The sequence below is a fragment of the Centruroides vittatus genome, unplaced genomic scaffold (assembly GCF_030686945.1).
Source record: "Centruroides vittatus isolate TY-2023 unplaced genomic scaffold, ASM3068694v2 contig_1057, whole genome shotgun sequence".
In the NCBI taxonomy this organism is placed as follows: Eukaryota; Metazoa; Arthropoda; class Arachnida; order Scorpiones; family Buthidae; genus Centruroides; species Centruroides vittatus.
The window spans coordinates 36027-51316 of NW_027120684.1; the positions used below are offsets into that span (position 1 = coordinate 36027).

Sequence of the window (15290 nt, forward strand, 5' to 3'; positions counted from 1 at the left end):
CTAGTTTATCCAGATCTTATAAACTTACTTCTACTTCTGTATCCAACTTATTCTGCTTACTCTGCAATACTTTGCGTACTCCAAAGGCTATGCTACTTTCGTAAAGTGTTTCGCAAGCAGCTAAAGTCATGCGAAATTCGTCCCGAACTCTTAACAACAGTAATCCACGCTCCGCACAATTTATTGTTATTTGACGAATGAGTTCATCTGTAAAATCACGCATGCTTTGTTTTTCTTTCAAAGAAACATTTATTAAACTACCAAAGAATTTTAAATGTACCAAAGCACTGGTCATACAATTTCCTTCTAATCATGCAAATACCAGTTTCTCGTGCTTGTTGTTGAACCAACTTTTGATCTAGCTGTTCTTGCAAATTGAGAACATCTCCAGTAGTTGCTGGGCTACTTGAGACATGTTGAATCAATATATGTCCGTTATCTTCTATTTTCCTTAATTACAAATATTTAATTTATTAGTCATAAATAACAGTAAGATTATAGCAAAGCGAAAAAATACCTAGGCTGAAGAATCTTATTTAACACTTCCGATTTATCCACTTCTATGTTTTCAGCTTTGGTGATTTTAACTGTAGTTGGATGACTAACGGGAGCTGATTTGGATCGCTAAAAACCAAAGTAAATAACATTATTACATCCAGAATGTGTGTAACTAAATAAATTTTGTGATTGTTTTCCACTAGACCATATGCCACAAAGTTCTCGTACCGTATTTCCACACATGCAAGAGCATGCCGAGTGGAGGATCATAGAACAGTCTCAGCTTGGGGTCTTCAATTGTCAGGTGCCTTTGAAAGTTAGCAACTTGAAAAGGAGATAGTAGCTGTGCCTGAGGTTTGCAGAATATATCTTCAAGACAATTTGTCATAAATGGCATATTAAAAGGTTCCTTTTCGACTGTGAGAAAATATCTTAAGTAATAAATAATAATTAAAATTCTGTGTGTTCACGTACCCACTATAGATAAATGCAGTTGATCTTCCCTTGCAAACTGTACCAATGAAAAAGTTCTTAACTGCTTATGTTTGGTATGGTTGGTGTTTTGTGTCGCTTTTTAGTTATATAGTAAGTATTCATGTATTAAATCATTGTTTATGTTATATACAAGAAGTGCTGTTTTATTGTGATCACTGGTTACTTTTTATTCATATATAGCAACAGTGCGACAAATGAGTGATAGGTCTTTTATGGGACTAGTCCCTATTTAGGTGTCACTAACGTGAAGAAAGCCCGGAAAACGTGGGCGAGCGCTAACTCACGACCAATTACTGGTGTTTGGTACTTTTATCCTCTCAGCCATTGGCGGGCTGCGGTCACTGGTTATTACAACTAATGGCAAGGAGCCATCGAAAACAGTAAAATCCATTGCATTTTAGTTGGTTATTAGAATCATACTATCAAATATTAAGGGATACATGTTTCAAAGATACGAAAATAAGCGAATTTTGTATATGTGCATGCCCTTATATATGCAAAAATACGGTAGGTGTGATACAAAATTTCAAAATCTCATTTAAAAATGAAAATTTCTGTCTGCAGTGTTTTTAATCAATAATAATCTTCAATGTCGTGTTTCATCTATAGATATAAGAACATCTCTCATGCGAAACTGGCTCGTCGGAGTGCCACCAAAAACTGTGCACCAAGAATGGAGTCGACGTTCGTTATTCTATACATTTGAAAGAAGATGGTTTTGTGTTCATTAACAAGTAGATATAATTTTCTAATATAAATGTCCACAGTGGCCAAACCACAGCTCTTTTATATTTAATTATGAAAATATATATATCCCTTATATAAAATACAGTTTCAATAGAGAATGCGACTCTCGTATTTCAACTATATATATATATATATATATATATTTTTTTTTATTTAGTTTTTTAAAAAATATTTATTTGGTTAACAAACTTAATAATTGTTTAAAATAAAATTGTGTGTGGCGCCATCTGTTACGAGATTTTATTTAAAAAAATAAATTATATATTATTAATTATCAGAATAATGCAAATCTGTGTAATCGTTAATAGAGTTATCGATTTATTTTAATTATATTTAATTTTGCCAATAAAAGTCACATATATTAAGGCCACATTAATACGCTATAAATGGTACTAAACCGTTTTGGTTAATGTTACCTATGGTTCCAAGATGGCGGCTAGTCTGATTCCAGCAAGGAAACAGAATAGGTTAGGTTAGAACGTGCGTCCCACTAATAAATTATCATAATTATTAGAATAGGTTAGGTGAGGTTAGAACGTGCGTTCCACTGTTTCTTTGCTGGAATCAGAGACGAGCCGCCATCTTGGCACCTAAGGTAACATTAACCCTGTTCTATTACCCGCTAAATGAATATTAATTAATTAATTACCTGTAATTTTGTCACATCGTCACTTTTCTCCGTAATGAGGATCGGAGTGTCATATTTTACTAACGATGAGGATTCGATAAGCGAAGAAGCCATTTATTTATTTTTCCTCGAACGTTAAATCGAATATTTTTTGTTTCTATCCCCAATCGATTGTTTACTTTTGTTGCTATGGAAGCATGGGCGGAAGAAATGTATTTTTCGAATTTTTTCGAAAAAAAAATTATTTTAAACATTGCATTTAAATATTCTTAAAACGATTTTTTAATATATAAATTTTTTTAAAAGAATTTAAAAAAAACACATTTTTAAGAAATATTACCGTATAACGAAATAATACTAATATATACTAATTAGTAATTTTCCAATAAATAATCAAATTTATGAGTATCAAATATACTTTTATATGAAAACTGCTTGGGATAAATCCTATTATCTACTGTGAAGATCGCGAATGTGGTACACAAAGAAACTGGTATAAATATTTACAACAGGATCTTTTATTCGCGTATATAGATACAGGAAGGGTTGTGGGATGCCAGCTATAATATCTCTATCTCCAACACAGGTAGTATTAGTACGGAACCCGACAAAAATATAATGATATAAGCCTCAGGTCTCGTGACGACTATTCCGATACATAGATAATTATTTTACAAAAAGGGCGATTACAAACGTATATAGACCTTAATTCTAAACTTATAATTAATTACAACTAATGAAGAATGATAGAAGAATTTATGACAATAAAATAACTGATAGGAGAAGAAAAAAAAAGGAATGGGTACCCAACTATTTTGGTGCTAATGCAATGAGGTGCACATAACGGTACATATAACGGTGTAGATGACGAATCTCTTCTTAATCACGAGAAAAAAAAAAACAGTCAACACTTTCACTACACATAAAGTTCTCTTTGTCTTCACCCACGTGGTCTCGAAGACGTATTCGGGAGCTTTCTCGTTCTCGTCTTTCCTCCTTCAGCTCTGACTCAAAAGTGACTCTTTGTCTTGGTTCTACCCCTGAGGGCTGCGTACAGTCCTATTGTCCATAATGGGGTCACCTATTGTTAAGCCGTTAAGCACCGGTCAGGGAAGGGTTCCAGGAAGTAAAGATAATATGAATAGGAAAGAGAAGGAAAAATATATTATAAGTTAAAATAAAATATAACTATATATTACACAAATGGCATTCAGCCACACTACTTAGGATTTATCCCAAGCAGTTTTCATACACCACGATAATACGAGGCGGTAAAGCTGTTAATCTGACACACTGGGGAACCCGGGTTCGAGTACTGGACGGAAACTCGGGAGTTTTTATAAGCGGTTATCTAGGAGTCTAGGGAACTGGTTTTCATAAGAGAACCTTTTTTTTTCATACCCGCCGGTGGGTATGAAAGAAGGTTCTCTTAGTCTTGGACATACGAGTTGGGGAGCATGTTGCAAAGCAAAAACAAAGATATCAGACAGAGAGAGCAAAACGGTTAACAAAATATTGGCGACGGCAAATTAAAAATAGGTATTTATGTTTTTATTTGTTCAAAATTTCGGGCAAGTCAAATTTCCTCTGCACCCTTAAAATATCCCCATCTGCCCATGCTCTCAGTGCTCACAAAGGCGGAGAGTTAAAAACTGAGAAGTATTATGCTGATGCAAAGTGGAAATCTCTCTCTGGGGCTTAGTTAAGACGACGTGCTTATTCTTTTTATTTTTTTAACTTTCTGCCCTGTGGGCACTGTGCACTCTTTTTGCCAGCCCATTATGGGTTCGGCCAGGCCCACAATGGGGTGAGGGATGGAACCCGATGTATCTGGACGCACCACCCCCTGAAAAATTCCTGGGGAGTTTTCGACTCGTTGGGATTCGAACCCGGGTCCCCCAGAGCGGTAGGCTGCCACCTTCACTGCTCGGCCATCCAACGTATTGATTTGGTGTTATTTGTGCAAGGACAGGTGCCACGTGGGCGATCTGCCAAGGGGATGCCTCTGATACTTCAATATTTCATTACTTGAGTACGTATAATTTATGAACATTCTCATTTTTTTAAAAAAGTTTCCACTATTTTTAATTATAAAAATAACTCAAACATAAAAAATTTCTCTTTGTAAGATCTTAATAACCACCCACATAAATTTTATTTAACAAATTTCTTATATAATTATATAAAAATAGAATTTAATATTTCTTATAAGAAAAACAATTCCTTGATATACTATTATAACAATATATAAAAATTGCAGAGACAATATACAGCTAATCAGCATGACAAGCCAGTGCTTTTGCAATAAGACGTTCCGTCATTGGGGAGTTTTCTTTCGATGCCTTTCGCTCAATTAATAAATTTCTATAGGAAAAATAATATTTAAAGTTAAAAGAATACGTTTATTGTAACATTAAAAAAAATTTTTATAACTGAATGGTACCTTGCAATTTTATGATGAGCAGTTAAAGGTGATTTAATTGCAGCAGAAATCAATAACAAGTTAAATACATCTCGCTAAATAATGAAAAATTTAAGGAAATCATTTGTGAAATTATGTTAAAATAATGATGTAAATTATACTGTACTGTACCTGTGCATGACTCCCACCAATTTTGATGATTTCATATCTTATTGGATGCAATAGATTAACGGTTGTTTCATAATCTCCATTATTATATGCAACAAAAGCCTTGCATAATTTTTCTTGTATATTCCAAGTGTTATTATAAACTTTATTACTCCTAAAAATATATTAATTGAGTATAAATGATCAATGTAGTTACAAAACATTCTCAGAACATATTTTATTAACTTAAATTAATAAAATGAAGCACCTTCCTAATTCAATAGTGTCCAAAAACTTTTGTAGGCTTTCTTCCTGCTTTCCTCCCAGACAAGACATTAAAAGATGGATATCGTAGAAAGCTAAAAGATGATCTTCAATATGAGGAGCACATATATTATGAACTTCGTTCCAACGATCTTTTACGTTACATCCTATTTATAATATTTAACATTACCATTAATAAAATGAGAAATTTTTTATAATTGTATTATTAAAATATTGATATGTCATATGAAATACTTTCATTATAGTTTTTAGCCCTGTTTTAAATAACTGTTTATTATATTCACTAAAAATGCTTTTTTTGAATTTCTATTTACAATAAAATAAACACACATACCAAAAATATTTCATCTTAAATCCTGTTTCATGGATCGTTTATTTTTGACTATAAATTACATGTTATAAATTTCAGTATGAGAAAAATAATAATACATTGACTACTGAAAACGAGTTAAATCATGGTTGGCCGTATTACCAAACACCACATATGAGTTCTCAAAATGCGGTTGTGAATTTAGTTCCAGAAATGAACATATAGTAAATAGATGTAAATGACAGGCAGTTAACCTCTGAAATATGACTGAGAAGTAAGCTATGGTACCAGAATAGAAATAACTGAAACAATCATTAAAATTCATAAAATAATGTATTTATTAGTGATATTTCGAAGAAACATTTTTCTTTACAGAGAAATAACTTCTCTTGTCATACCAGAAAATAATAATAATAATTGTTTTTTTTATCTTTCGAATATACTTGGCATGAACTGATCATACATTTTTCAGGTTTAGTATTTTTTTGCAAAAATAAGCTTTTGATATGACTTTTGCCAAAGCATAAAATAAATTGAGTACTGCACCTCCTATGCAAAACTGAATTTGTTAACATGTATTAAGTGCATAGTTGAGAAGGGTGTCAGAGCATTTCATCCAATAACACAATAATAGTCAATGTGTTAATTATGATTCTATTAAACTTTATTATTTAATATATTAACTAAAAAAATATAAAATTATGTATGTTAATTATAATACAAAAAATAGCTGTAGAATCCTCCAATTAAATAACAGATTTACTTTAAATTAAACAAAATGAAATAATTATTTTCTTCTATATTTAATGTAAATAAAGTATAGTCTCTTATATGGTATACAGGGTGTCCCAAAAGTCTCCATACAGTGACACAAATCAAGCCCACCTATGGCTGAATAAATAAAATCATTGAACATTGGTAGTTGGTCATTGATTTGTGCCTGACCATTGGGCTGGCCACCATGCACTGTTCTGGGTTTTCTTCGTATGTTTAACACCTAAACAGAATCCAGTTTCCAAATAAGAAGTACTGCTAGAAGTTACCTCATTGACAGCTCACCCACGTGTTCCATTACCTTACTCCATCAATCCATCGACACAAATCTTAATGCTGACATTTTAATGTTTTGTGCATAAAATTATATCACTTTTGTATGTATGGAAACTTTTTGGAGCACCCTGTATATAAATAAAATATACTTGTAAAGTCCTAATAAAATTTCATAATTCTGATTACTCGCAGTCTTTTCAAATACATAAAAGTGAAGAGTTTAAGAGAAATTTTTAGTTTTAAATGTTCTTAAACTATTCTAATTATTATGACTGCATCCATGAAAACTTTTAAAATAAATTTAGAAATACAGTTAAACTAAATGAAATAATTGCTGTAACGAAACATTCAAACATTACAATTTAAACAACAATAAAATTTAACAACATAAAAAATTACTATTTTATGAGTATGAATTTCTCTATATATAAAAACAAATCCACAAAATCACTGAAAAATATTCTGTATATTAATATTCTCCAACATCCCTACATCAGAATGGGCTAAATGTTTTTTATCTAAAAATTTATTAAAAACTTTACATAAAGAACCACAAACAGACAACATAAAAAAACAATTTATGAAAAACATGACTACACATAAATTAGATCCATTCATGAATATATTCTCTGTTATGATTGTATTTATATTCTGGTTAATGACTTAGAACAGTTAAATATCTTAATAAATTACCTTCAAGTTCCAATCGATATAAAAGTGATGTGGCATCAACAATATTTAGCATAGTTCCCGCTTTCATTCTTTTGCTTATTTCTCGATCAAAAATATCAAAAGCTGCCTCATATTCACTCTTTAAGAAATACAGGATTAATACTTTCATCTAAGAAATAATATCGAATAATAAACTCTTACCTTTTCAATATAACAAAGACACCAATGCCAAAAATTGTGAGTGGCCAACATTCCACAAGACTAAATAAATAATTTTAAAGATAAAATACAATTATTTAAAGGATAATTTTGTAAAAATAATATAAAAATGCTAAAATAACTATAAGACAGTTTACATGTTTTGCACATTTCAAAAGAATATTTTAATATTGAAATGTATAAACTATAGTAGTAGAATTTTTAATAATATTAATAGCAGTAAAACAGTTTAATAATATTGATGACAATGAAAGGGTAACTAAAGTACTGCACTACAAATTCTAACTTTAAATTAATAATATCACATAAAACAAAATTATAGTTGTTAAAATATAATAATCAATCTTTCAATATTATAACTGTATTGATTCCTGGAAAACTTATTTCACATGTCATATACTGTACAGATTTAGGGTTGATTGCAGAAATTTTAATCTTGTATTTCATAAGTAAACTGCCAGCTATGTTAACTAGCTAATTTTGAGTGGAAAAATTTATTCTGTAGTTTAGCAAAGGAACAACATCAATTCTGATTCTGATCTGGATAATCTTTATTTAGACCAGTGGTTCTTTTTTACTCATGGACTCCTTTTCCTGTTAATTTTTTTTGTGGACCCCATAGAATAAACCTTATATTTTTCACTAATAAAAAAGAAAGGAATTGTATAAAAAAAGAAATAGTAAGTATATACATATATATATATCTTTGATCTTTGTCAATGGAATATATATGTCGTATATGTATTCAACATTTTAAATAATTTATATTTTAACCCTTATGCAAGAAATGAGTAATAAAGAAATTGTGAATACTGTGAAAATTTAATTTTTAGTAAAATAATTGTTCTCAAGTACAATTACCATATCGATCACTAAAATATCACCATCAACCCACAATTCGGTATTTTTTTTTGTGGACCCCCAGTTGAGAACCACTGATTTAGAACCACTGATTCACTGATTTAGACTATTTAAACAAAATTTATTCTAACAATTACAGAACATTTTTTTTGACAAAAATCACATCCTATAATATTGTATAGCAATTTTAAATTGAGCTACAGTTTTAGTTAACTTTTACAATTAACATAAAACTTTATATAACATAATAAATAATCACTTCCCACTATTAGGTATGTATGTTAACATATTGTAGATAGTATATATAAAATCTACTAATACATATTTTTCTCGACACTCAAACACGTCCACCTGCTTTCACAAACTCATTTTTCATTCATTCTTCTCACTTTCCATTGTTCTTAGTAATATGACTGCACAGTAAGAATTATTTGGCTATCTAGATGATATGTATCTTCAAAATCAAAGTAAATCATCTGAAGGGCATATCTTATTCTTTAGATTAGTGACAAGGCTAAATCTATTCCAGAGATAGTTATTCTGTAGATTAAATGATCAACTTTTGCAACTAATTCTTAATTAATATAATATATAGGTGTGTTCCTGGATACTATAGTTTGATCAATATGAAATGCCAACAAAATATATGACATGATTGTATGAAAGTGGAGGTCTTCTACAGTCTTGTGAAATGTATTTTTTCTTGTTATAAAAGAACTTACTTTGACAGCTATATAAACCAAAAGATGTGTGAAAATATAATTACAGTGTTTATTAAAATCAACACACATCTATATTGAAAAAATTTTATAATATTCTGAGGATATGAAGAAATCAACAACAATACGATAAAAGAATTATAAAAATTTCCATTTATCTATATTTTTAATTATAATCTACTTATTATATACATATCTGTATCTAATGAAAAAAATCTATTAGTCATTTATACATTGTTAACAACATTATTAAATACCCAATAAATGGAAAGATAAATTATATATAATTCTGATATATTTTATTAATAATCAAAATATTTATATAAAAAATTTAAGTTCTCAAATTTACAAATATACATTTTGTTTTTTCTATAGAATTCATATATATTTAGTTTATTATTTTATTAACAAAAAATATTTTATTTTCCAAAACTAAAAAATATTTCATTTATTAATATAGTTTCTTACCACCCAATCTGATTCAGTAGAACTAAATAAATTGATACCATCTGTAACTCTTCCTTCCATTTCATAAACGTGGGCCAGAGTATGAGTTGCCCACGCATCTTTGGAATTCATTTCTAAACCCTAATAGTAATAACATTATTATTATATGATGAAAATATTAAAACAATTTTTTTATATAATTTGTTCACACTTAACTGTTATTGCCATTGTTTCTGCTTTTCGATATAGATTGGTTTCTTCTAATCCAAATGCATACAGTCCATATAAATAACTAAAATTATAAAGCATAAAAAGTATAAAAAATACAAATTTGTTACATATATCTTCAATATTACTTGTATATTCTACCTGTGAAGAGGATTATGAATCTTCCAATAAGGCATAACTCTAGCAACTGAATCTCTCATCTGTGTAGATTTTCCTTGATAAAAATACGTAATGTAAGCTAATTTTAAAGCTAAAATATCTTCTGGGTGATGTAATAATATATCTTCCCAAACAATAGTAGCTTCATCTAATAGTCTAAATTGATAAATTTTAATATAAAAATGAAATATATAACAATATATATCTGAAAGATATAACTTACCCTTCAGACCATAGTTTAACAGCTTCTACATGTTGTTTTTCTCTATTTGTGAGAAACTTTTGTGATTGAGAAAGGGAGCATAAATCATCTATTTCTTTCTGGAATAATTTGTCTAATCTTTTTGAACGACCTGCTCCAACTAAATTCAAGCCCACAGACAATACATGACCCATAACTACATGAGAATACAGAGAAAATATTTGTAATATTGTAAATAATTCTTTCTCCATCAATGAATGAACAAAATATAATGTAAATTTAATTAATTATAGTTTATTTAACGCACCAAAATTTGGGTCTGTTGCTTTTATACTTTCAATTGTCTTCTGTAATCCACCGAAAAGACTATCCTCGTACCAGCCAGTATACTAATAATTTTATGTAAAACTTTTAAAATAAACTATAATTTTGTGTATAATTAAATAATAACAAAAATAAGATACTGTATTTAAAATTAAGATTAAAAAACTTACAACTTAAGCAAACTAAATTGGTATGCTATAAAATAAAATTTTATAAAGTAGTAATAAGAGTACTGTATCAATTTTTCAATAAATTTAAAGAAAATATTAATAATAAGAAGCTAAACTTTATTATTCAAATTTTTTGACTAAATGATTCTGAGAAATTCTGTTGTGCTTCATAAAATACATGGCTCTCAATTAAAATAAATAAACCATTAAATTGAAATAATTTGATTTTGGGTCTAATCACATTGATTTTTATGAATGCTTCATTTATTTGTTTAAAATAATTAAAATAAGCTATAATTTCTCCAGTATGCTTATTTGTAAGTTATGCTCTAATAATAATATTGAGTATAAATATTCGCTGGTAAAATAATATTAATATTGAGCAATTATTTATTGTGACATTGTGACAATGCAAAGCTGCAATTTTTAATCATATTTTTAATTTAATTTGAAATATATGCTCTCCACCTCAAATTAGTAGTGTCTTGCCCCTGTACATCATACTTTTCCTTTAGCAATAGAGTTATGCCAATCATCTATCTAACACCATTCAGAGGAAGATATTTAAATTGAAATAATTACTTCCAATTTGCATAGGAAGTTTGTATACAGTTAACCAGAACCTCCTGCTCCTAAAATTTGCATATCTGGTCTTGTCTTTTATCTAACTCCATTCTCAAGATTAAGGAAAAACAGACAGATGGACAGACCACAAATGATAGTGGGATTTTATAAGTCCAATACAAGAAATTTCTTTTAGAGATGTTATCATGTTTTTGTAATGTTCGGCACAATACTATTTTTTGTTTCCTGTGATACAACATGCTGTAATAATGAGAGACAATTATAACAATTGTGAAATTTAACATATTATAGTGTAAGATTCTGTTCCTTGTTTAAAAGCTTAAAATTCTAGTTCACATTTTGTTTTAATCAAATCAACGCATAAGGTCCTCGGATAAAAAGCACGTAGGGCATATTATACTTCATGAGTTTCAAAAGGACATGCAAACAATAAAAAAAAAAAAAAATGCAAGTTATATGGGAAGGTGCTAAACTTGGAACATGTCAAATGTGGCTTAAATGTTCCATTCAGGATATTTTGAACTAAAGGATACAACAACTATCGATAAAGAAAAATAGCAGGAAGAAATTGTTAAAATCAATGAATAACACACAATACAGTATATATAATCAAACACACCAAAAATAAAGCAAAAAGAAGCATTGAAAATATACAAGCACAATGCAAGAGCAAAAGTCAACTTGGACATATAACAGATTGCATCCAGCACATTGACTGCTCATGCAGTTTGAACTCCAAGATCGATTGTAGAATTTTGCATTCGAAGTAGGAGGTACCACTGTAGTTTTTCATCCTAACTTTTAACTTTGTTTTTACTTTTGTCTTTCAGATATTTCCATTCTATTAACTAATTAAATAAATATGTATATAACTTCTACAACTTTAATTTACCTCTGAATAATATTTAAGATTACATATTAAATTTAAGTGTAATTCCTACAACTATCTTAAAAATTGAAAACATCTTGAAAAACATGGAACGATTAATGCCCTTAAAGCATGATTTTAAAACAGAAAAAAATATTGCCCTTTTTGATTAAAAAACAAGATCACAATTAATTTCTTTGTAAGCAAGCATTGAAATTTTATGCAAACATTGAGTCACGGTGGGTCTTTTTTTTTTATCTCTTCTTGCCTGGTGGCAGTAAGAGGGCCTCATTTTAGCAAGCCCATTATGGGTTTGGCCAGGCCCACAGTGGGGCTGCCAGGTGGTGAGGTACGGGGCACGACATATCTGGTTGGACCACTCCCCAAAAGATTTTCAAGGATTATCCGACCGGTCCAGATTCGATCCCGGGTCCCCCAAAGCAGTAAGCTGCCACCTCGACCGCTCGATCATCTGGCCATCAATCACGGTGGGTCATGCCAACGTACAAAAGATGTTTCCTGTTAAGGTGTTCAAGCAAACTGAATAACAACTATACGTTCCTGGAGAGGGAAAGGAGTTATGAAGGTACCGAGTCGTACTGGCCACATGCAACCATTGACAGTTTGGCAATTCAAAATAGACCAGGGCTGGGTCATGCCGACCCATGCCACTCTTACGAGTTATATCAGGTCTTCTTAATAAATACTAAATTTTATTATTTTCTAAAGGATCTTCATAAAGGTACCCGATATCCTGGATTTTTTATCCACAATTAAAGTAAATGTGTGGGATTGCCATTCCAAATTATGGTAAACCATTATGGAAAAATTATATAGCAATCTAATGATTAATTGTGACAATAGATTTAAATGAAATAATCCAATCAACACATAGATACTTAGAACTTCATTTCTAGATACCTATTACATATGTGAAAGTCCATATTATTATACACAGACTTTTCATCAGGCTTAACAAGTGCAATGTCGTTTCCAATCAAATCACTCCATCTTATCTATTAAAGTAAACTGTAGATAATTAAATTCAATTACAGGGATAAGAAATGCACCTGATTGTGGATATCCTATATCAAAAATATATGCAGTATATATATTATTATAACAATAAATAAATACCTGCGTAATTGCTGCATCATAAAGTTTGCAGGCGTGATCACTTCCAGTGGATAAGGGTAAACCTTCATTTTCCCAATCCTAAAATTCACAGAACGTGATTACATTTTTAATATTTTATAAACGAAAAAATAAAAATCTTACTTTGCTTCCTCTCCACGAATCTCGATTCATCGTGAATAGTTTCTCTCAACAGTTACTTCTGGAGAAGTACAACAGCTATTCCTTGACCTCAGAAGCGATTAACATCTTGACTTTTGATAACTTTTTCCCTCTTAATTGGTGTATATTAGACACGTCATAATTCCTAAGATATGCTTTAATTTAAATCATTATAACTGCATTTTTCTATATACAAGTAATACAATATATTTATTGCGAACGTTAAAGTTGTAAATTAGAAAAAAATTTACGGAAATTTACGTTGTTATTTTTATAGTTTGTGTCCCCGTTTTACTTTCCTGGTTGTTATGTATAGGCTACTGTACTGTACGGTACATAACAAGGGAAGTAATGAAATCGTGTCAAATTTGACTCGCCGGGTTTTTAGCAAATCTCCACGTTTGGAGACCCCTGAAGCCGTAAAAGTCAAATAAACGGGTAAAAATCCCGCGTGTGGGTGTGATTGTTAGCGTCTATTTCGTTTAATATCCCAGGCAGGGCCTGATTTACATAAGGACATTTGGGGTCCTATGTTTTTAAACATAATTTTTTTTTCTATTACCGCGACAGCCTAGTGTGGTCTAATCATGAGGACCACAGGTAGAAAAAATCAAACCCGGGAAAAAAACCTATGAAACATCGGAAAATTTCGGGAAAAAAGTTTACATAGGTATTTTTCAATTAAATTAAAATAATTAGTTTTACACAATAAAATATATGTATGTTTACAATAACTTTATTTTTAAATAAAATTTACAATTTCTTAGTTGAAATCTAGTTGAAAGTACAGTATTTTGTGTAAATTTTCTAAATCATCAAATTTGCCTACTATTAAAGAGGGGTTCCCACCGTATTTGTGCACACTGGCCTCTGATTGTTAAATCTAGGATGGGGTATAATAAAGATAGGAAATTTGGCATGGTAAGGAGCATTGGTGTTATGTCAAGGGGACGAAGAGATAGAGGAGGTCATGTATCGTATTTTGAGTGGAGTCGGATTTAATGAAGATTTTACTTATTACTGTATAAAATTTACTATTCTTTTGTCTTTATAAAACTCATCTGTACCCTCAAATTAGACTTTTTTCCATTTTATAATAATTAATAATATAAAAGATATCTTTAAAATAAAATCTCTTAACAGCCGAGAACGTTACGTAACTCGTTGCTGGATTTTTTAATGGATGACTCTGGTTAATCTGTTAAAAATTTAAGCGATCCTTAAGCATATTCACCAACGCCTTCCACCGGTCCTGCAATTCATGAATTTCGCGGAGTTGACCATCTACCTGTACCTAATCTATGATCAGTCCAGTCTATAATAGAGCTCATTGATTGACCAAGGCTGTCATAAGGGACATCCCCAAAATATTTTTGTACCGGCAAATTGCCGCCCTCCCAACGTATTTTTATTTTATACTATTCTACAAAAATTAGGAGTAGAAACGAACACTGTTCAAACAGATACACCTTAGGCTAGGCCTCCACTTGCTATTTCTAGTCGTGGCGACCAACAAATCGCTGCCGCAGAAAATCTACAAGGTGCACACACTGTGATAGATAAATCATTGAATTAAAACAGTTTTCTAAGTTATTTGAAGATTTGTGTGAGCACCCTGCAAAGTTTTTCCAGTATTACCGAATGACAAAAGGTAGTTTTGACGAATTGTTCGGAATAATTAGTCCATCAATAACATATAATGACATAGATTGCTTCAAAACTGCGACTAGACTATTGCAAGCGGGTGCACGTCCATGCCTATGGATAGCGTGACAGTCGCGTCGCAGCGAAAATAGATCGGTTGCAAGTTTTTAATCGTTGCGATTATTTAGTCGCAAGTGTATGCACTTGTATTGGAAACTGAGTTTTATTTTTGCGACTGAAAAATCGCAAGTGGAGGCATGGCCTTAATCCACACAAAACCCGACAATGAGACTCGGGGTCATTGCCGACCGCTC

At 30.6% G+C, this 15290-nt stretch overlaps 2 protein-coding genes across 2 annotated transcripts in view; both read right to left on the bottom strand.

The window, feature by feature from the left end:
• The window catches only part of LOC136972469 (33 kDa inner dynein arm light chain, axonemal-like), a 138219-nt gene that overhangs the window by 461 nt on the left and 122468 nt on the right, over window positions 1–15290 (bottom strand). The window contains exons 2-5 of the mRNA XM_067267068.1: window positions 2390–2488; window positions 518–624; window positions 281–450; window positions 29–207 (exon numbers count right to left, since the gene is read on the bottom strand). Of these exons, the coding sequence (XP_067123169.1) occupies window positions 29–207; window positions 281–450; window positions 518–624; window positions 2390–2482 (549 nt within the window). The 5' untranslated portion in view covers window positions 2483–2488. The remainder of the gene's footprint in view (window positions 1–28; window positions 208–280; window positions 451–517; window positions 625–2389; window positions 2489–15290) is intronic.
• Window positions 4631–13490, bottom strand: LOC136972380 (tetratricopeptide repeat protein 38-like). Its single transcript, XM_067266955.1, has 13 exons — window positions 13315–13490; window positions 13174–13251; window positions 10397–10478; window positions 10111–10285; window positions 9870–10043; window positions 9717–9792; window positions 9522–9641; window positions 7456–7515; window positions 7276–7393; window positions 5206–5368; window positions 4962–5112; window positions 4812–4885; window positions 4631–4732 (listed from the first exon to the last, which is right to left on the bottom strand). The coding sequence occupies exons 1-13, from the start codon at window positions 13342–13344 to the stop codon at window positions 4642–4644; spliced, it is 1392 nt and encodes a 463-aa protein (XP_067123056.1). The 5' UTR covers window positions 13345–13490; the 3' UTR covers window positions 4631–4641.